Source organism: Podarcis vaucheri, assembly GCF_965113315.1.
Source record: "Podarcis vaucheri genome assembly, chromosome: 7".
In the NCBI taxonomy this organism is placed as follows: Eukaryota; Metazoa; Chordata; class Lepidosauria; order Squamata; family Lacertidae; genus Podarcis; species Podarcis vaucheri.
In genome coordinates this window covers 92930586-92952269 of record NC_138765.1, presented here as the reverse complement: position 1 = coordinate 92952269, position 21684 = coordinate 92930586, and the positions used below count along the sequence as shown (strand labels likewise).

Sequence of the window (21684 nt, the reverse complement as noted above, 5' to 3'; positions counted from 1 at the left end):
TTGTGTCTTCCTCTAAGGGACGCAGGGAACTGTAGATGGCTGGAGTGCTGTAAAATTTGGGTGGAGAAGCTTTGTTTATGGAACAGCCTTTGAAGACTCGTGTCACGTTCAGGTTTATGCATAACAATTCTACTAAAAGATGTCAATGGGACAAGTACAGTGTGACATATAAAAGTCCCACCTGGCTCCTCAGCAAGCGAAACAATAAATAATTCCTTCCTACCCTTGCATTGAAAACATACTTTTTTGTTTAAGTGTGATTAAATTTATGTGTGCTGATCAACAGTATTGCTGCTGTGTTGAAACGGTTTCTCCTCAATCACGTCTGAATTCTGTAACAATTTTAATTAGGGTTTGGATTCCCTGCTGCAGAGCCAACTAGCACTACACATCCTTCCAATCCAATAGTAATGTTTTCCCCTTCGGATGTAGGAGGTAGAGCTGTGAGTGCTTGGGTTAGGCCCAACAACCAGAAAAATGCTGACCAGCAAACAGCATTTATTGTGAATGTGGGTGTGGGACAAGGACCCTTTGGGGCTGCAGGAATGCCATTCCAAGAATTAACAAAGCCCCTGCCCCCTATTTCTTTTCTTTTTTAAATAATATTTTATTAGGTTTTATCAATAGAAAAGTTTAGAAAGACAAACAAGTGCAAAACAGATACAAAATACAAAAGCACAAAAATACAAAATACAAAAATACAAACATTAAACACAAAAACCAAAAAAAAAGAAAAAACACATATAAAAGAAAAACAAAATTTCTCTCTTTCTTAATCTCTCCACTTTAGTTAACTTATTTTCCTGACTTCCTCACGTATCCCATTTTTGTATCCCTTTTAAATTTGGTTCAGCAAATTCATAAAGTTTATCTATTATTAATCCCCTCATACTTTTTACCTTGTTGCTAGAGCCCCTTCAATTCATTTCAATGTCATCAGCATTCAAAAATTTTACAATGTTTCTGCAAATAAATTTTAAATTTCCTCCAATCTTCTTCCACCGACTCTTCTCCCTGGTCTCGAATTCTGCCAGTCATTTCCGCCATCTCCATATAGTCTATTAGTTGCATCTGCCATTCTTACAAGGTGGTCTTGTGTCTTCCAATGCCCTGCCCCCTATTTCTCCCTTTCTTTCTTTAAACTGTGAATTATTTTCTTAAAGTTGAATTAAAAATGGTTTTTAAAAATGAAAACTGTGTATTGTAGGTATTTTAGCTGTGTTGAAAAAGTGGTATTGGTACTGGGGAGGTGGATGCATGGGAGATAAACTATGGTCACATCCACAACATACATTTAAAGCACACACTTCCCCACAAAGAGGCCTGGGACTGGGAACTGGTTTACTTTGGGAAAAGCCATATGCTTTTAGATGTATGGTGTGAATGTAGCCTATGATTGCATTTAGGGGAATTATTATTATATTTATTACCTACCCCTCACCAGCAGATCTCAGGACAGGCTATAATAATTTAGAATTAATAACAGTTAAAACAGTTTACAATCACAGGAATAGGGACAGCATTTTAAGCGTGGTAATTATTCCAGGCAGCAGCGGTAAAAGGATGTGATAATAGAAACGGCTTCTGTGTTTAACTTCCACCGCATACAGCCAGAGATCCCGTGCGCTTTTACTATAAAGTACTAATGATGTCAATATGACTTGCTTTCAGAATAAGCATAAGGTAAAGGGTAAATGGACCCCCGACCATTAGGTCCAGTTGTGACCGACTCTGGGGTTGCGGCGCTCATCTCACTTTACTGGCCAAGGGAGCCAGCGTACAGCTTCTGGGTCATGTGGCCAGCATGACTAAGCTGCGTCTGGCGAACCAGAGCAGCACAAGGAAACGCCGTTTACCTTCCCGCCAGAGCAGTACCTATTTATCTACTTGCACTTGGATGTGCTTTCGAACTGCTATGTTAGCAGGAGCTGGGACTGAGCAATGGGCGCTCACCCCGTCGTGGGGATTCAAACCACCGACCTTCTGATCAGCAAGTCCTAGGCTCTGTGGTTTAACCCACAGCGCCACCCGCGTCCCTTAGAATGAGCATACTCCGTGCTTTTTTCCTAAAAAAAATATTTAGGGGTACCCTCATTTTGACTCAAGAAAATTTATAGTTCAAATCGGGAAAAATAAATACAGTAAATGGACAAAAGTACTAAAATTCACAAAATGTTTCTGCGCACCCCCAGAAAAAAGCACTGAGTATACTCTAGATTGTAGGCAGACTCGCTTCTTTGCCTGTCTACTCAGAAGTAAAATCCACTGCACAAATGAGTTTTACTCTCAGGTAAACGTGTGGCTTAATTTCCCAAGGGCCTAATGGAGTCCTTATTTGTCCACTAGCTGGGATGCAATAGGAAATCTGAAATAAAATACTTAAACCCTATACATAAACATATTAGCATATATGCAAATAAACCCTAAAAGCAAATGAAGCATGGCCTGTTGCTTTACACGTGGGGGAAACGAGTCGATAGGACCCACCCGCAAAGGGAACAGCTCGGCCGCTGATTGGTTGGCGGCGGAAATCCGAGGGTAGACCGCGGCCGTCTACTCCGCGCTGATTGGTTGCGAGGACGAGGTAGTCCACGCCCTGCAGGCGTCCCTTGCGTTGAGCTAGTCGTCCGCGCCGGCGCAACAGGCTCCTCCTGATTGGGGAAGAGCGGAAGCGGCGCCGTGACGTCATACGCCGGAACCGTGCTAAGGCGGGAGGAAGACGCTCGTCGCCGGAGCTGCCTGTGAGGAGACACGATGAGCAAAGCACACCCGCCGGAGCTGAAGAAGTGAGCGCGGGAGCGCGGCAGGGGCGGCGGGGGCCGGGGGCCCGATGGGAAGGAGGCGAGGAAGAGCGGGGGGCGGCCGCCGTTAGTTGGCGAGCGAGCGCTTGGGCCTCCTCGCTCCCATCATGCACCGCACGTCGCGCCTGTGTGTCATAGAGCTACGAAAGGTAGAGCAGCACATGGCTCGGGACCGCCGTCGTTTTCCTCCTTAGGGCGAATTGATCATAGAGCTAGGGAGGCCGTATATCTATTTTTCTTTCTTTCTAAAGACCTATAACTCACCCTTTCCCTGTGTTAAGATGAATTTGACTGCAGTGATGCTTAATTATTCACTCTTATTTAATTTTCAGATTTATGGACAAGAAGCTGTCATGTAAGTTGAATGGCTTTTTTTTGTTTGCTGCATTTTGGGAGGAAACCTTTACTGGGACTTACTTTGTCTCTTGTCATCTTAACTTGTGCTGAATGGCAACCTGCTCCCACTTCCCCCATTCTTTGCTTCTGTAGCAGTACAGTCATACCTTGGGTTATGGACGCTGTGGGTTGCACGTTTTCTGGTTGCGGACCGTGCCAAACCTGGAAGTACCAGAATGGGTTGCTTCCAGGTTTCAGCACATGCACAGAAGCACCAAATCGCATCATGTGTGTGTGCAGACGCGGCGCTGCGAATGTGCCTCCCACGCCGATCACATTCGCAACCCGAGGTATGACTATATGTCTAGTCAGGAAAGTAGCCTAGATTCCCTGTGATGCACAGCCAACTGCCAAACAAACGTATGAAAGTGAGCAGTGCATCTTTCCCCTGGTTTAAACTGGGTTCCACAATTGTGAGCAAGAAAGGATAAAGACAGACTACCTACATATCTGTCCATCTTAATTCCATAAATGTTGCCTTGGACATAGCAAACGTAGAATCAAGATAAAGTACCAAGAGGAAGTAAACTAACCTGACTGTTCCTTACAGTGAAATTAAATGGTGGCCGGCATGTCCAAGGAATCTTAAGAGGATTTGATCCATTTATGAATCTTGTAATAGATGAGTGTGTGGAAATGGCACCAGGAGGACAACAGAACAACATAGGGATGGTGGTAAGTAGAAATTAATTAACCTTTTAAATGTAGTTGAAACCGAAAAAGGCAGCTAAGCTAATGTCATTCATTGTACTTGAGAATTTATCGAAAGCCTTTTCTAGAAAAATATCTTTGAGTTAGATTTTTTAAAAAATGCAGGAGTTCATCTATGTGGTTTTGCACTTTTGCCTGGTACTATATCAAACTAATCCAAAAGCTTGCAGTGCTTTTTTAGTTTTATTGATTTTCAAAGCTTACAAAAGCTACTATAATAAAAAGATCAAGAATTAAGCTAAAGAGGTAGGCAAAATAAACCTCATAGGTCCCCCACCCCACCCACTTTCACAGAACACTTCTGAAGAATACCAGGATACTGCTCCAAAGGCGTCTTTGCGCTGAAGGCAGGCAATATCCATATTCTTTTGCAAATGACACTTGTTCACAATAGAGCATACCAAAGCTCTACTCATACTTGGCAAAAAGTGGTACAGTGGCTTTGGAACTCATACATCAAAGTAAGAATTTTAGGATCTGTTTGAATGGCTTCTTCTAGATGACTATTGAAACTGCATTTCTTCATGAAAATATCTTCTTAGCCCCAAGGCTTTTACAGCACTTTTGGATCTTTGGCAACATCCTTTTCTTAAAAGGAGGTCACCCAGAGCAGTCAGTGTGTGTACTTAAGAGTTATGAGGAAAATAAAGAGACCAACCTAAAATAATATTAGAGGCAGTTATCCTGAATACAAGTTACTGGAAGCCACAGAAGAGGAGTAGGCTCTTGCGCTCAAGTGAGAACAGCAGGATCCTGGACCAGACGCCTATGGGCCTGATCCAGCAGGCTCTTGTTACATCCTTAAGTGTAGCTGTGGATCTTTTTTAACTCTTGCAGAAGGCTCTTCTCTGACTTCTCCATAACCCCTTGTTTTCTTGTCCCATGTTCCTGGGACAGCTGGTACCTTGACGTTGGCCAAGATGTATGGTTTGTGTCTAGACTCCTTCAGAACTGCCTCTTTCCACATGAACTTGTCAAATCTTAGATGCACCCTTTTCGGCTTTCTCTCTTCCCATATCTTAATTGGGTAGGAACACATGAGATAAAACTTTGGTGGTTGCGCTGCAGTTTCAGAACTTTCTCCCTAAGGAAGCTCATCTGGCACACAGTTTGTCCTTTCAGTACCAGGTGATGACTTGCCTTTTATTTTTGGTATTTTAAGTTAGAAGATTAAGGTGCTTTGGGTGATGTTCACTGTTAGTCATAATCCTAAATAGACTAATTATAATGAATTGAATTGTCAGTGGGTTAACTCCCGAGTATGACTATTATTTGTTATTGCCCTTTAAAAGGCTTTGAGCAAATAATGTAGGAATTAATAATAACAAAGCTTAAGCACTGAAGTGTGGTGACTTTCTGCAGCTGTCTTTCGTGATGTGGGAAACAGGTCCCTTTTGTGAGTCTATAATATTCTTCCTTAAGCCACTTGGCAGTATTTGGTTGGTGTTTAACTTTCAGTGTTTTTATTTCTAGGTAATACGTGGAAACAGCATCATTATGCTAGAAGCTTTGGAACGAGTATAAACAAACCAGTGGAACAAGCTACAATGTGGACATTTGTTTTTGTATTGTAGATTTTACAGGCATGACACTCTCGTTGTGATTTTTTAAAAAATAAATTGTTAAAATTGGATCAACGTACTCTACTTTTTTGAAAGTAAATTCAGGGTGGTTTGAAGTCTACATGGTTGACTTCTCAGTGCATTAACAGGATAAAACTGAGGGCTTCTTCTGTTTTCTTCCATGTAATTCTTTCATTTGATAAACAGAACGAATTGTTCTAGCATGTAGCAGTAAACTAAACTTTTGGCAGTAAGGCTCATCACAGTTAAGGCACCTTACCCTTTTGAAGAGACTGTACTAGAGCACATTGGGATAACGAGGATGAACTCATTACATACTTCCTTTTGCTGAGAGACTAAAAGAAATTGCCAGATTTCATTCAGAATTTCTGAATACTAGCAAAAGGTCAGTGCACATAATTTTATAGAATGGTATTCAGTGCTAGCTTTGTGCTCTTTTACCAGGCATGTTGTGACATTATTGTGCCTGATGTGCAAATAGTGGGCAGCATAAGCAGACTGAAATACATAGAATCAGATAAACTGCATCTATGCCGTAGGTGCATTTAAGATAATCAGTTTCCTACTACGTACTTTTAGTGGATTTAGACTGTGCTTAAAGCAGTCTTGCGCCTCATGGGAAAAGGCTGTCAAATTGATCAACTGTAAGTAGCCTCCCTTAGTAAGCAACTAAATACACACAGTCCCCTCTCTTGGACTACATTTGTATTTTATATCAGATGCAGCTAAACATCAGAAATCTTACTTTGTCTAGCAATAATATGGCTTGAGTTATCCATTATCACAGTGTATAAGATTGGGACTTCTGAAAGGGAGATACATAATTGGACAGTATGACAATACACAATGAGTGGGCATCAGTATACTGATGGGGAAATCGTAACAATTTCATTTACTGTCACCCCTCCTTTCAGCTACTTGCTCTCAGTTGTTAATCCACCCCAGCCCAGCACCTGATGGCTCTTGCATGTTGCTAACAAAGTAAAATCCTGAATTAAGCTGCATGGCTCAAAGACAGCTATTCTTTCACTCCCCTGTGCCTCGTTGCTATCTTTTCCTGTAAATACAGTAAAAGAGTTTTCAGTAGGTGATGCACCACATGGTCTGATACAGCTTGCTAAATCATCAGATCCACTTTCTTCTCTTCCCCCACCCCACCAAATACAGTATGCCAACCTAGATTTCCTCCCCAGCTGTGTGTATTCTACCTCAGAGTTCTGTTTTGAGTCTCTCGTGCAAATCTTCTTGATCAATCATGTCTGCCTTATCATACCAGCGATGGTAGGCTAAAAGAGCAGCATTCTTGGCTGCGATTGCGCTCATTTCCATGGCACTTGCAGCCCATTCGATGCTGTTGAGATAGTACATTCTGTCATGGAGAATGATAGGGGGGCATTTCTCTGGGGGGCTGTAGTGCGGGTAGGCAAGCCACGTCTTCACTTTAACAGAATCGTAAGACGAGAAAAGCAAATTCAGTTGCTCCTTGCTGAGAGGCTTGGGTGAGAACACTTTCCAAACAGCAGGGCTCAGAAGCGGCTTAGTTTTATCTTCAACTGGAGAGACCATGCCAATACAATTGATAAACAACTTTGGGTGCTCCATTGTGAAAATGGCAGTTAAAGAGAACTTTGAAGGATCCTGGTAGCCAAAGTAGGAAGCGTTAATGCGCCCATGGACAAACGTTGCCACAGTCTGATGGTAGGGCTGGGAGAACTCGGGAATGGGTGGCTTGAAGTTGCGGAAAGTTATGTTGGCAATTTTACGCTGCAACGGGGTGGCAATCAGAATGATGTCGTACAGCTCTGACATTAATCCTGACGTAGAATTGTAGGTGACTTCATACAGCTTCGCAGTATCTCCTGGGAGACAAAGAAAGTACTTTTTAAAAAGCAACACTTTATTTATTTAAAACGTAATCAAGAGTAATCCACCTGTTGTAGAACTATGCCAGTTTTCCAGCAAATTTCATGTGGCTTTGAAGAGGAAAAAAGTTGTAGTTGCAACTACAAGTAGTCTGTCTGGCTTTTATTATCGACATCTATGCCCCTTCCTTTCATCTACCCAGCCAGTTCTGACTTCCCCTGTCCAAACCAATATATCTCAACCAGCAGATTCTAATGCAATTATTTTTTTCTACTGCATCACAAGTGTAAGAATGTTGTACCAAGCTCACCTAAGCGTCCCCTTTTCAGCGTTTTCTCTTCCAGAGCAATAACAGTGCCAGAAATCAGTTGTGCTTTAGAAGCATAAAGAAGGCCAGTGCATACCAGTTTGTTGCCACCTTCTACTGACCAAAGTCCAGAATCGGCGCCTGCCAAAGATACGGCACCTACCAGGGAGGCAATAATAAAATTTCACACAAACTTGCAGAACTCTACAACTAACAGTGAAGATAAAAGCATTTGAAGATTGTATATCTAATATTAGAATTTTTAATTATTATTTATTATCACTAGAAGATTCCGGGGTGTGTGTGTGTATATGTACAAAAGTGTGAATAAAACTTTACACAACATATAGTACGCACACACACACAAATAGGTAACCTACAATAAGCCATAATTTAAGGCAGACAAAAAACAAAATAAGGAGCAGGGGCTACCCATCCTGTTTTGCCGCCTGAGGCAACATGAGAAGGTGCCAAAGCCTCGCTTGCTGAAGTTGCACAGGGGCTTCCAGTGAAGTCTTTTCAAAAGCCGCTGCTGCTGCTCCTTGCTTCCCTGGCAGGGGCGGGCAGGATACCTTCAGGGGTTTTGCTGCCCAAGGGATTCTGCCACCTCAGGGGCACGCAGGCCCTGTACGGATGTCCTTGGGGACTACACAATGAAGCAGGCCCAATCAGAGAGTATAACTCACAGAGCAGCCTTCCTGGGTCTCATGCCCTCTGGAATGAAATCTCCATCATCCCTGACCATGGTCCAGGCTGTCTGGGGTGGATGGGAGTTGCAGTCCAGCAACATCTGGAAGGCACCAGGCTCGTGAAGGCCAGCTTAAAGAATGTAAGTCATATCCCATGTATGGGAGAGCAGAAGAAAGACAGGATTGTAGAAAGGTGTGTATTTACCTAAAACTAGAATGACTAACAAGGCCTTGTGACTTATCAGGCCTCTGATCCCACTCACAGAATCAGAGAGTTGGAAGAGACCACAAGGGCCATCGAGTCCAACCCCCTGCCAAGCAGGAAACACCATCAGAGCACTCCTGACATATGGTTGTCAAGCCTCTGCTTAAAGACCTCCAAAGGAGGAGACTCCACCACACTCCTTGGCAGCAAATTCCACTGTTGAACAGCTCTAACTGTCAGGAAGTTCTTCCTAATGTTTAGGTGGAATCTTCTTTCTTGTAGTTTGGATCCATTGCTCCGTGTCCGCTTCTCTGGAGCAGCAGAAAACAAACTTTCTCCCTCCTCTATGTGACATCCTTTTATATATTTGAACATGGCTATCATATCACCCCTTAACCTCCTCTTCTCCAAGCTAAACATGCCCAGCTCCCTTAGCCGTTCCTCATAAGGCATCGTTTCCAGGCCTTTGACCATTTTGGTTGCCCTCCTCTGGACACGTTCCAGTTTGTCAGTATCCTTCTTGAATTGTGGTGCCCAGAACTGGACACAGTTCTGGACTCCTGCTGAGTTCTCTGTCATTCGTGCTTTTGACACAGTAGGGAGGCTGGCTGGCAAGCAAAACCTCTGCTCACATAGGCCCCAGTTGCCATGCAAATCACCTCATGTACTTTGGGCATGTTTGCAGCAGGTCTGTTCTTGACTCGGATAGTGAAGCAGACAGATGCCGTATTTTTCTGTGTATAACACGACCCCAATTTTGGGGGAATCCAAATAAAGAAATCGCCCATATGCACTATCCGTGTATAAGACAACCTCCAATTTTAAACTTGAAAAAATAGGGGGGAAATATAGTTTTATACACAGAAAAATACGGTACTAGAAAGCAAATTTTGTCAGTGAGATCATCATTCAAATATCCCCTTCATGCAGATTATTCCAGGCAGCAAAATGCCATCATTTGGTGGTGGCCATCAGGAAGAGGAATCTGCAAACAAGCTTTGCCACTTACCCACAAAGCTATTGATGTTGGCACCTTGGCCATAGTTGACTCTCATAACTGGAGTCACCATCTCATTGATGAACTTCTGAGAGAAGCTGGTCATCTGCAAGGCCTGATCAATGGTAACATTCAGCATCTGAACAAAGTCAGCCCCTCCGAGGGCATGAAGTAAACCCTCAGTGCTACTGAAGGCATAGTCGTAAACCTGATACCGATAGATCCTTTGTGCAAAAGGGGGGAAAGAATTAAGATATGGGAAAGCAAAGACTGTGCAGGAGGAAGACAAAGTTAGTGATTAGTATTGTTTTCGATAAGACTTTACTTATATTGGGTGGTGCCCTTTCAGAAGCTTTGCGTTGTTCTCAAACAGAAAATAAATTGATGTTCATGATTGCTTTGCTGAGTGCCACCAGTATGCACAACCACTTAAGAATACTGACCCCAATTTAATTGCAACTTATTCCACTGCACAGGACTGATAGCTAAGAAGCCTGCACCCCAGATTGCTTTGCTAGTGCTCCCAGGTATTTATTTAGGAATCTGTGTGCAGTGTTGATAGGACAGGTTTTTTCTTTCTCCCCCCACCTTGTACCTGATTGTAAATAGCAAATAAAAAAGGGTCCTAATACAGTGGCTATCATTCTGTGATTCTCTTCGTCTAGCGGTTTTTTCGTCTTCTGAAGCAAGCCCATTGATGGATTAGCGGATTAGCGCTATTAGCGGCTTTTAGCAGCTTATCTGCTGATCGGATCAGCTGATAAGCGGCTTAGCGGCTTAGGAAAAGGGGGGGGAGGGAAAAAACCAGCAGGAACTCGCAAGACATTGTAAAAAAATTCCTTCCAGTAGCACCTTAAAGACCAACTAAGTTAGTTCTTGGTATGAGCTTTCGTGTGCATGCACACTTCTTCAGATACACACATTGTCGTCTTGCGAAGCAAGCCCATAGGAGATTCGTTTTGCGAAGCACCTCCAAAACGGAAAACTCTTTCGTCTAGCGAGTTTTCCGTCTTGCGAGGCATTCGTCTTGCGGGGCACCACTGTAATGATGAAGCACACTGGCTTAATGAGACAGAAAATACTGGCAGTGAGTCGAGGCTTAAGGGAGAGCATATTTTAACAGGCCTGGAGTAAAGCAATTGATTCCTTATGTATGAAATTTCTTCTCTGTAGGCTACTTCCATTTGGGGGCCCCAGGTTAAGACAGACTTCACTGTGCATCTGATCTTGTATCTAACTGCCATGCTGGATACTCAGGTGGTTATAGTCATTTTGCAGACTTGTTCTTCTGCTTGCTCCTGAAGCTTTGAAATGGCTATCAGAAACAGGTATCAGAGAGCGGCTGGCGAAACCAGCTTGACAAGTCCATAGTCTAGAGTGCATTGGGGGCAGAGGGCAGGCAGTTTCCTTTACATTTGTGTAATCAATAAATCCTCTTGATCACAGGATAAACCTATGAGATAACATTCCTAGCTTGGCCAGCTAACACGGTCACTGAGAACATGGCATGTGTCAACAACCTTTTTCAGCCATGGGCCAGTCCACTGTCCCTCAGACCTTGTGGGGGGCCAGACTATATTGGGGGGGGGAATGAACGAATTCCTATGCCCCACAAATAACCCAGAGATGCATTTTAAATAAAAGCACACATTCTACTCATGTAAAAACACACTGATTTCCGGACCGTCCGCGGGCCGGATTGAGAAGGTGATCTGGCCCCCGGGCCTTAGGTTGCCTACCCCATTGGTACTCTTAATTACAGTGGTACCTCGGGTTACATACGCTTCAGGTTACAGACTCCGCTAACCCAGAAATATTACCTCGGGTTAAGAACTTTGCTTCAGGATGAGAACAGAAATTGTGCTCCGGCGGTGCAGCAGCAGCAGCAGCAGGAGGCCCCGTTAGCTAAAGTGGTGCTTCAGGTTAAGAAAGGACCTCCGGAATGAATTAAGTACTTAACCCGAGGTACCACTGTATTATTATTTTTTAGTAAAAGGTGGGCAACATCTAACTTCCTAGCCAGAATGAGTAAACCATTCCAGTTTGGGGTTAAGGCAGCCTTTGCCAGTCTGGCATTTCCAGGTGTTTCAAAAGTACTGGCAAGGGCAGGGGCCCCACAGGTGTCAGAGAAAGGTGCAGTGGCTATAGGTGCCTTGCTAGGGTGGGTGGGGAGGGAGCCTGAATTGAGACAGGCAGACTTACCTCATAAATTTGTCTAGCACATCCTCTACCCACATGTACATCCGCACAGGATTCAGTCCGTAATGCCAGAGGAGCTTGAGAAAATTCCAAATGTACCAGCTGCTCTCCTCAAAGACAAACTCATCTCCATTGTAGATGCCCAAAAGGCCACCTTGACCCTGATGGATGTTAAGACCTGCAGGTTTGAAAGCACAGCCTGTGAACTGGGAGACAGTCTGAGTTGACACTGGGGCAGCAGGGTGAGAACTCAGCATCCGTTTGAGATTTGGTGGCTGATGGATGGGTGCACACAGGCCTCTCTATCAGAGACAGGATTTGGTGGGAACACGTATTTCTAAATTTGAACTCCAGTAAGTCTGCTGTTCAGGGACGCGGGTGGCGCTGTGGGTTAAACCACAGAGCCTAGGACCTGCTGATCAGAAGGTTGGCGGTTCGAATCCCTGAGACGGGGTGAGCTCCCGTTGCTCGGTCCCTGCTCCTGCCAACCTAGCAGTTCGAAAGCACATCACAGTGCAAGTAGATAAATAGGTACCACTCCAGCGGGAAGGTAAACGGCATTTCCGTGCGCTGCTCTGGTTCGCCAGAAGTGGCTTAATCATGCTGGCCACATGATCCAGAAGCTGTCTGCAGACAAAGGCTGGCTCCCTCGGTCAGTAAAGCGAGATGAGCGCCGCAACCCCAGAGTCGGCCACGACCTAACAGTCAGGGGTCCCTTTACCTTTTCCTAAGTCTGCTGTTCACTTCTGTCTTTTTTGGAAATCTTGAGAGGGTGGGGAATGTTTATTTCCTTTCTGCTATGTGACTACAGTCGTACCTTGGAAGTCGAACGGAATCCGTTCCAGAAGTTTGTTCGACTTCCAAAACGTTCATAAAGCTCCTGCAGCCAATCGGAAGCTGCGGAAGCCATGCTGGACGTTTGGCTTCCAAAGAATGTTTGCAAACCGGAACACTCATTTCCAGGTTTGCGGCGTTCAGGAGCCAAAATCAAGTTGCTCACATGAGTGTTTAAAGCCCTAAACTACTCACAAAAAAACCCCAGGTACATGAAAGATTGCCTCCTTCCCTACAGACACACTTGGGTGCTAAGAATGGCATAGGGGGTGCAGTCCAGGAAAGGGCCTTTTCTGTGGTGGAGAGAAGCTTCTGGCAAGTTTGGAAGACACACCACTTTACCTTGGCTTTTGACACCTGAGATGTACCCATCTTATTCTTGTGACTTTGGCTTACAGCTTACATTCTGAGAGGAAGAAAAGCAGCGATACCCAGACCTGTCGCACACACAAACGCAGGCCCGTCTTACCCACTGAGGCTAGTGGCGCGGGGCACCAGAGCGCCAAGTTCTGGATGGCGCTAGGCGAGAGTCAGGGGAACACCAAATGAGTGTGCTGAGTGAACGAGGGTGCGTGCGCCACTCCCGCCGAGCGTTGGCTCTGCTTTTTCCCTTTTAGCCTGCAGGCACCAAATTATGCGGGGCGCCAGAGGGCTAAAAGGGAAAAAACCGAGCCGACGCTTGGCGGGAGCAGTGCATGCACCCTTGCTCACTTGGCGCACACCCGCTTGCTCGGTGTGCTGCCTGCCATGGCCACCGCGGCACGAAGCGTCCAGCTGAGCCAGGAGGCGCTGCGTCCAGCCTCCACCTCTTCCCCGCCGGAGGAGCCACCTTCCAGCCACTGCCCGCCTCCTCCAGCCCTAAAAAAAGGTCAACTCTGGGAAGGGAGGGGCACAGGAGGGATCTTTGCACCACGGCACCGGATATGCTTAAGACGGCGCTGCACAAACACCCCCAGAAAGAAAACGCCCCTACCATTTCCTCCAAATTAATTATAGCAACCTTCCCCAGACATTGGGCCCTCCAAATGTTTTAGACTATAACTGGCTGGAGCGGATAGGAATTGTAATCCAACACATCTGGTGGGCAGAGAAGGCTGCACTATAGCTTTTTCATTGGCGTGAAATGGAACTAAAACAGTTTCCACTGGCATAAGAACAAAGGAGCAGGGATGAAACCTGCTCCTAGGGAAAATAAGGTGTCCATACCTAGCTCTTTCACAAAATGTTTCATGTGCAGGTTAAGGGGGTGGATGACAGCTCCTCCTGCTTCGTAGTATTTCCCTTCCAAATTGATAGTAGCCGCACGGCCTCCGACTTCTCCTCTTTCAAAGATATCAATCTGGATGTCTTTACCAAACTTCTGGCGCAGGAAATAGGCTGCAGATGTGCCCCCGACGCCAGCTCCAATCACACCTGGAATTTAGTCAATTTTCCTGTATTTAATTCCTTTCAACAGAACTCAGAATAAGGTAACCTGTATAAGATTCCCTCGGAAGGTGGTGGACTCTTTCATGGGAGGTTTTTATGCAGAGCTTAGAGGGCCATCTCTCATGGATGCTTCAGTCGAGATTGCTGCATTGCAGGGGGCTGGACTAGATGACCCTCGGGGTCCCTTCCTCCTCTACACAAGTGGCCTGAAAGAGTTTTGGAACCACTTAAATAAACTGTAATGAGCAATGAAAGTCCAGGCAGAGGCTTAATACAGTGGTACCTTGGTTTGCGAACAAACTGGAACGTGTCCAGAGGAGGGCAACCAAAATGGTCAAAGGCCTGGAAACGATGCCTTATGAGGAACGGCTAAGGGAGCTGGGCATGTTTAGTAGCCTGGAGAAGAGGAGGTTAAGGGGTGATATGATAGCCATGTTCAAATATATAAAAGGATGTCACATAGAGGAGGGAGAAAGGTTGTTTTCTGCTGCTCCAGAGAAGCGGACACGGAGCAATGGATCCAAACTACAAGAAAGAAGATTCCACCTAAACATTAGGAAGAACTTCCTGACAGTAAGAGCTGTTTGACAGTGGAATTTGCTGCCAAGGAGTGTGGTGGAGTCTCCTACTTTGGAGGTCTTTAAGCAGAGGCTTGACAACCATATGTCAGGAGTGCTCTGATGGTGTTTCCTGCTTGGCAGGTGGTTGGACTCGATGGCCCTTGTGGTCTCTTCCAACTCTATGATTCTATGAACAGTCTGGTTTGCATACGTTTTGGATTACAAACAAGTCAAACCCAGAAGTGCGTGTCTCGGTTTGCGAACTTTTTTTGGACTACAACCCCCCCCTTTTTTTTTTGATTACGAACATTTTTTTTTGTAGGCCCCATTGGCGAAAGTGTGCCTTGGGTTACAACCTGTTTTGGTTTATGAACGGACCTCCAGAACGGATTAAAAGGTCTCTGGCAACAGTTTGTTTGTTGTTGTTTTTTAAAAAAAACTTAGTGGATATTTCACGGGAAAACGTAGATCTAGATTAAATAGCAGGGGGAGGGGTGCAGGCTGGCATTTTGATGCCAAGAGCACTGTGTGATCACTGTGAAAAACTTGCATACCATTTAGGAGCATTACCAATCTACCATAAAGGTATGTTCCAGGAGTTCCTGGAAGTAATAATAATAATTTATTATTTATACCCCGCCCATCTGGCTGGGTTTCCTCAGTCACTCTGAGCGAAAAACGATAAAACTTCCCTAAACAGGACTGCCTTCAGATGTCTTCTAAAAGTCAGATAGTTGTTTATTTCCTTGGCATCTGATGGGAGGGTATTCCACAGGGCAGGTGCCACCACCGAGAAGGCCCTCTGCCTGGTCCCCTGTAGCTTCAATTCTTGCAGAAGGCCCTCGGCGCTGGACCTCAGTGTCTGAGCTGAACGATGTGGTTGGAGACGCTCCTTCAGGTATACTGAGAGCTGAAACCTTTCCGTTGATCATCTCATAGATTTAGTAAACAAAGCTGGCGTGAAGTTGGAAAGGGGTGTTTGAGTAATTTGGTCATTTGTTGACCAAGCCGCTGTCCAGAATTTGGATACTTGTGGGCAGTCCCGTGGAGGAGGGCGCCTCTTTCTCCACAGCCCCTCCAACTGGAGGAGGAGACTGGAATGTCACATGGACAGTGTGCACTGGTGCACGACTTCCATTCAACACTTGCTCACATAAGCTGAGACTGACCCATCAGGGTTTAGAACGGCCTTGGTCCAATATACCCGAAGGAGCGTCTCCACCAGATGTCAAAGAGAAAAACAACTACCAGACGTTTAGAAGACATCTGAAGGCAGCCCTGTTTAGGGAAGCTTTTAATTTTTGATGGACTATTGTATTTTAATATTTTGTTGGAAGCTGCCCAGAGTGGCTGGAGAAATTATTATTATTATTATTATTATTATTATTATTATTATTATTGTACATAGCATTTAGAATCTTTTATTTGCAAGTGCATTTCTTCCTCCTATATACATGCTTGATGTATCACAGTATTTTAATATTCTTTTGGAAGCCGCCCAGAGTGGCTGGGGAAACCCAGCTAGATGGGCGGAGTATAAATAATAAATTATTATTATATTATTATTATAAGTTGTCCAACTGGTGTAAGCAGTTTGGTGTAAGCATTTTCTAAAGGAAAAACTGGACTAGCTTGTTTCAAAAAGCCACATGTGGGTTTCCAACCAGGGTCAGCACATGTTTCACAAGCCCATGAGTCGATGGCGCACAGAAAGTCATGTCCCAATAGGGCTGGCGGAACTTTGTGTGGTGAAGCATTATTTGCTTCAAGACGATTTTTAACTTTACACCTATCGTAATTGAAGTTTCATGTGAAATGCATGTCTGCACAAGCACACGTAGCAGCTCACAGTTATTGGGAATTGAATTTCCTCAAAGGGTGAACTCCCAAGTACATGGTGCCAGGCTCAGGAGGAGGAGGGGGGGCGGAGAAAAACCCACTTCCCTATTTTCTGCTGGTTGCCATGGCCCAATAAAAAGGCCTCTCCTTTTTGCCCATGGTCTCCTAGTAAGGAAACTAGAATTTTAAAGGTGGTATTTAGTCTGCATTAATGAGATGCTGAAGCGATGTCTGCTGAATGTCCAAAGATTTGCATGGATGTGAAAATTCACTCCACAGAGCTTTTCCTATCACAATGGGACACAGGGCAGAGAATTTGCATCCGCTTTAAGTTCTCCGCAAGATCTATCTCAGGATCTCAAACTCAGTTTCCAAACTTAGTTGGGTGTTCCTGAAAGCAGATCCACCTCAAAGGACGGATGTGGGGCCAGGGAGCCAGCCCCCTTTGAAATGAAGGGACGACTCTGTTGTGTCTCATCTTTGTCAAAATCCGTGTGGGGAACACCAACTTCAAAAACAAAGACTATTGCAACTAAGATCCTAAAGGTGAGATGCAGAGCGCCTTTCCTCTATGCGTGTAGCACGCTGGAAGCTGAGCGCTCTGCACATGCTCCAAGGCACCTTTGCATCAATGCACGAGTGCGCGCGTAGGTGCAATTGCAAATATGTGCGCGTTGGCGTCTTTGCCCTTAAGCCCCTGGCCGAAAAGTAACGAGGCGGCAGAGGGTCCCTCCCCCCCCCCGACCCTTCCTTTCCTCCGGCCCCAGCCCCCCTCCGCCACTCCCTACCTATCCTGGCGGGCGGGGGGCGCAGCTCCTGGTTCCCCCGCGCGACTCCCTGCCACAGGGCGGCCAGGAGCGGCAGGGCGCGGAGCAGGCAGCGGGCGGCCATGGCGGCGGCTGCTCGGGAAAGAAGGAAGGAGGGAAGCGGGGAGGGAGGGACTCTTCTGGGCCCGCGCCCCGCCCCGCGGCCTCTGGGCGGCGGCGGAAACCGGAGGCGGCGCGGGCCAGAAGGGTAGACTGCTGCTGCGCCGGGAGGATTCCTCTGGCAACGCGAGCCGGCCAGGAGCCTCCCGCCCGCCCCGCGGAAGGAAAGCCCGCAAGGGGTGGCTCCCTGCCGCCAAGTGTGATAGGAATTTGGAGGTCTTGTTGTTGTTGAGTCGTTTTGTCGTGTCCGACTCTTCGTGACCCCATGGACCAGAGCACGCCAGGCACTCCTGTCTTCCACTGCCTCCCGCAGTTTGGTCAAACTCATGCTGGGAGCTTCAAGAACACCATCCAACCATCTCGTCCTCTGTCGTCCCCTTCTCCTTGTGCCCTCCATCTTTCCCAACATCAGGGTCTTTTCCAGGGAGTCTTCTCTTCTCCTGAGGTGGCCAAAGTCTTGGAGCCTCAGCTTCAGGATCTGTCCTTCCAGTGAGCACTCAGGGCTGATTTCCTTCAGAATGGATAGGTTGGATCTTCTTGCAGTCCATGGGACTCTCAAGAGTCTCCTCCAGCACCAGAATTCAAAAGCATCCATTCTTCGGCGATCAGCCTTCTTGATGGTGCAGCTCTCACTTCCATACATCACTACTGGGAAAACCAGAGCTTGAACTAGACGGTCTTGATCTACAGGGTGGCAATTTCAAATGTCTCTATATAGCCTTGTGCGCCATTGTTCTGGGTTCCTCCTTCTTTCCTGTGGGTGAGGGGAGCACCCTGTTGCAACAGATCAATAAAGATCAGGCTTACTAGCTGCTTTGCTTCTCAATATTTTCTGGTTGGCCTCTGTTATTCTCTCCTACCAATAGGGAACCTATGTAAGGACTCTATATGGGCTCTTGGATACCCCATAAGGGAAGAGGGCAATTTTTGTTTACAACACAAGCATCTGCTCTTTGCGGGTAGACTGCCTCTGGACGAGGAGCTTCATCTCGGCTGGCTCACTCATCACCCTTAGAGCGCCCGCTGTGGCGCATCTAGTCCAGCCTCCTGTTCTCTCAGTTGGCCAAATACCTGCAAGGACCTAGGGGTCCAGGTAGACTGCCTCTGGGCCCGGAGGCTCCATAAGGAGAGCCTGGATGCTGGATGCCCAGCCAGATGTTCCCAAGGGAAACCCTGCGAGCACGAGAGCAACTCTTCGGAATCTCCCCTCCTGGGATCCAGACCCTGGAGGCAGAGCACAGCCACCAGGAAGAAGAGCCTCCACCAATTGGTCTAATCCTCTTTTAAAGCCATCCAAGTTGGTGGCCATCGGCGCTGCCTCCTGCGGAAGCGAGTTCCCCAGATCATAATAATAATAATAATAATAATAATAATAATAATAATAATAATAATGTTTAATAGGTTACTGTATTTTAGTGTTCTGTTGGAAGCCGCCCAGAGTGGCTGGGGAAATAATAATAATAAATAATAATAATAAATAATAAATAAATTTATTATTATTATTATCAACGGTGTGCTGCTCAAGGACTTTCTTTTAGGCGTCCTGAACCTTCCAACATTCAGCTTCATTGGATGCCCATGACAAAAAGGGAGAGAAACTTTTCTCTTCCTGTTTTTTACATGTTGTGTTTAATTTGATAAGCTTCTATCATTTCACCTCTTACATTACTTGCCTTTTTCTTTAATAATAATAATAATAATAAGAAGAAGAAGAAGAAGAAGAAAAGCCGGGCTCAGGGTGGCTAACACCAATAAAATAAAATAACAGTAAAACATAACAGGGGGAAAAGAGGGAGGAAAAAAACAAACCAATTTAAAATACAGGTTAAAATGAAATTTAAAATGCAGCCTCATTTTAAAATAGCTGATAAATCAAGACCATAAGGGGAGGGAAACATAAGGGTCAGACCGAGTATAAACCAAAGGCCAGGCGGAACAGACTTTCTTCCTAGGGGAGCTGCTTCATCCCTTTGGCTATTTTGGTTGCCGTTTTTCAAACCCCTTCCCAGCTCGACAATATCCTTTTTCAGATGAGGGGACCAGAACTACACATCTATCTCCCCTGGGTTTGATGAAATGGAGACACACACATATACTGGGGACATCTCAGTTGAATTTATCCTGTGCTCAAGGCACCATTCTTGGCTTGCCCTCCCCCATCCTTTTTACCCACAACAACCCTATAGGCTAGGCCGGGCTAGACTGAAACTTAGCAACTGGTGGACTAAGTGGGAAGTCAGAGCATTTGGGACATTCAGACTCAAAAGGATTAAGAAACAGAATTTGAGCTTTATTTTTTTAAAATATGGAGGTCTGGATGGAAGAAAAATGGACCTTTGTGAGATAGGGCTTCTCTAAGATTGGGCGTCTGAAGCTAAAGACTACCAAGAAAACCGGCAAAGTGGAGCTGAGAAAGATTCGGTCATGGACGTGAGATCTCCAGGCTGATAGCAGATAGACTGATGGACATTAGTCTATCTAACATTAGGAAGAACTTCCTGACAGTAAGAGCTATTCGACAGTGGAATTTGCTGCCAAGGAGTGTGGTGGAGTCTCCTACTTTGGAGGTCTTTAAGCAGAGGCTTGACAACCATATGTCAGGAGTGCTCTGATGGTGTTTCCTGCTTGGCAGGGGGTTGGACTCGATGGCCCTTGTGGTCTCTTCCAACTCTATGATTCTATGATTCTACATGTTTTGATGTGTTTATTAAAAAAGGGAATTCGTGGAAGGGAATTGGGGTGGACCTTGGGGAATTTTTTTTTTTAATGATGAAGGATGGTGGAATTCAAAGGGAAAGTGGTTATATAAGATGAACTAAATTGAATATTGGGTTAAACATAATAAGTTTTAAATTTGGGGTAAGAACTTGTGGAACTAAATTAATGGAAGGGGAATACAACAGGGGGAGGGATGGGGAAGTCCTGGAAAGATGTTAATGAAAGTAAGGTTTTAAATGTAAATGTTTTTTCTTTTTCTTTTGTTCTTTCTTTTTTGAGTTTTGGAAATTTCAATAAATACGATTTTTTTTTAAAAAAAGAAACTTAGCAACTGGCCCCAAGTCCTCCTTGTGAACTTGATGGCTGAATACAGATTTGAAGCTCCGTATCACCAATTCTTCTTCAGCCCTGCAAGACCCCACTTCTGCATAGGGTTGCAGCCCTTGGCACATTTTGAAAATTTAAAATATTTAGTGTGTGCTTGCAATGGAGATTGCTGTCATATATTAAACTACTCTGCACACTCAGTGAAAAAAAGGTTGAAAAAGATGAACCATAGTGGCTATTAGTAATGTTCACTGTTCTACTAAGCCTTATGTACAGGCAGCCAATGAAACCTACTGAAATGAATGGGGAAAACTTAGTGATTTCAGAATATTCTGGGTATTCTTAGAATTTTAAGATTTATTTCCTTTGGGTGCTACTCAAAGTTTCCTTGTACTAGTTTAATTTTCTGTGCTCGTCTCATGCTGTTTTTGAAAAGTGTACAGTATTGGATTTTATGCTGGTCTTAATTTCATAGTCTTTTACCTTGCTTTGCATTCCTTTGTTTTGATTGTCAGTGGAAGCTGCACAGAGAGCTTCTGCCACTGGATTTGCATAAAAAGTACTGTATGCATTTTGCAAATAATCAAAGAACCAGATAAACACTGTTTTCCTCATTTGGGGGGGGGTGAGACCCCCCTGGATCTTACTCCAAATGTAAGATTGCAGATGTCTGCTCTGAAGTCAGTCCCATTTAATTCAGCGGGGTTTATTCCCAGGTACAACTGAACGCACTATTCAGACGCAGCCTCATGCTCAGAAGGGTTAGTATTGGCAAGAGAGTGGCTAGTGTCCTTCACCGTTCCTCTGCATACCTGTGATTTGTTGTTAAATGATTTGCTTCCTAAGATCTATTTCCCACGCACCTTCTCGTCAGCGCCGCTGGTGTAGTGGTATCATGCAAGATTCCCATTCTTGCGACCCGGGTTCGATTCCCGGGCGGCGCAAAAGCATTTTGTGTAAAAAAACACAAAAACAAGCAACCACCACAACTAGTCAAAGCAATATTATTATTTAGTATACCACTAGTTTGGCGGGGGGGCGTGCGGAGTCGAATTTATTTTTATTTGTACAGGAGACGTGAAGCCGGATTTGCGCGCGTGGGGCTGAGGGTTAAGCTTTCCTAAGATTTAAACCGTACTTAACACGCACGGACTGGCTTAGAAATCTCGCGAGAGTAAGCAAGAGAAAGGAGAAGAAGCTGCAAAGAGGCCGGCGGAGGATTACGTCGGGCGCGAGAGAGCGGCCGCGGTTGGCGAGGAGGCGCCAGCGCGCGTGCGCGTTTGTCGGCGGCGCCGCGGTTG

The 21684-nt window shown here is 45.3% G+C and overlaps 2 protein-coding genes across 3 annotated transcripts; one reads left to right on the top strand and one right to left on the bottom strand.

Moving 5' to 3' along the window:
* Positions 1 to 2640: 2640 nt before the first annotated feature.
* On the top strand, positions 2641 to 5541 carry SNRPG (small nuclear ribonucleoprotein polypeptide G). 2 transcript variants are annotated; one of them, XM_082230733.1, is made up of 4 exons: positions 2641 to 2786; positions 3134 to 3156; positions 3748 to 3872; positions 5382 to 5541. In XM_082230733.1, exons 1-4 carry the CDS (start codon positions 2755 to 2757, stop codon positions 5430 to 5432), a joined length of 231 nt encoding a protein of 76 aa, XP_082086859.1. In that variant the 5' UTR covers positions 2641 to 2754; the 3' UTR covers positions 5433 to 5541. The 2 variants fall into 2 exon arrangements, with proteins under 2 accessions (XP_082086859.1, XP_082086860.1); XM_082230734.1 differs by lacking the exon at positions 3134 to 3156 and having other exon boundaries at positions 2676 to 2786.
* PCYOX1 (prenylcysteine oxidase 1) lies at positions 5522 to 17329 on the bottom strand. Its single transcript, XM_082230187.1, has 6 exons — positions 17201 to 17329; positions 13792 to 13998; positions 11755 to 11929; positions 9565 to 9776; positions 7665 to 7820; positions 5522 to 7350 (listed from the first exon to the last, which is right to left on the bottom strand). Exons 1-6 carry the CDS (start codon positions 17301 to 17303, stop codon positions 6701 to 6703), a joined length of 1503 nt encoding a protein of 500 aa, XP_082086313.1. The 5' UTR covers positions 17304 to 17329; the 3' UTR covers positions 5522 to 6700.
* Positions 17330 to 21684: the final 4355 nt, after the last annotated feature.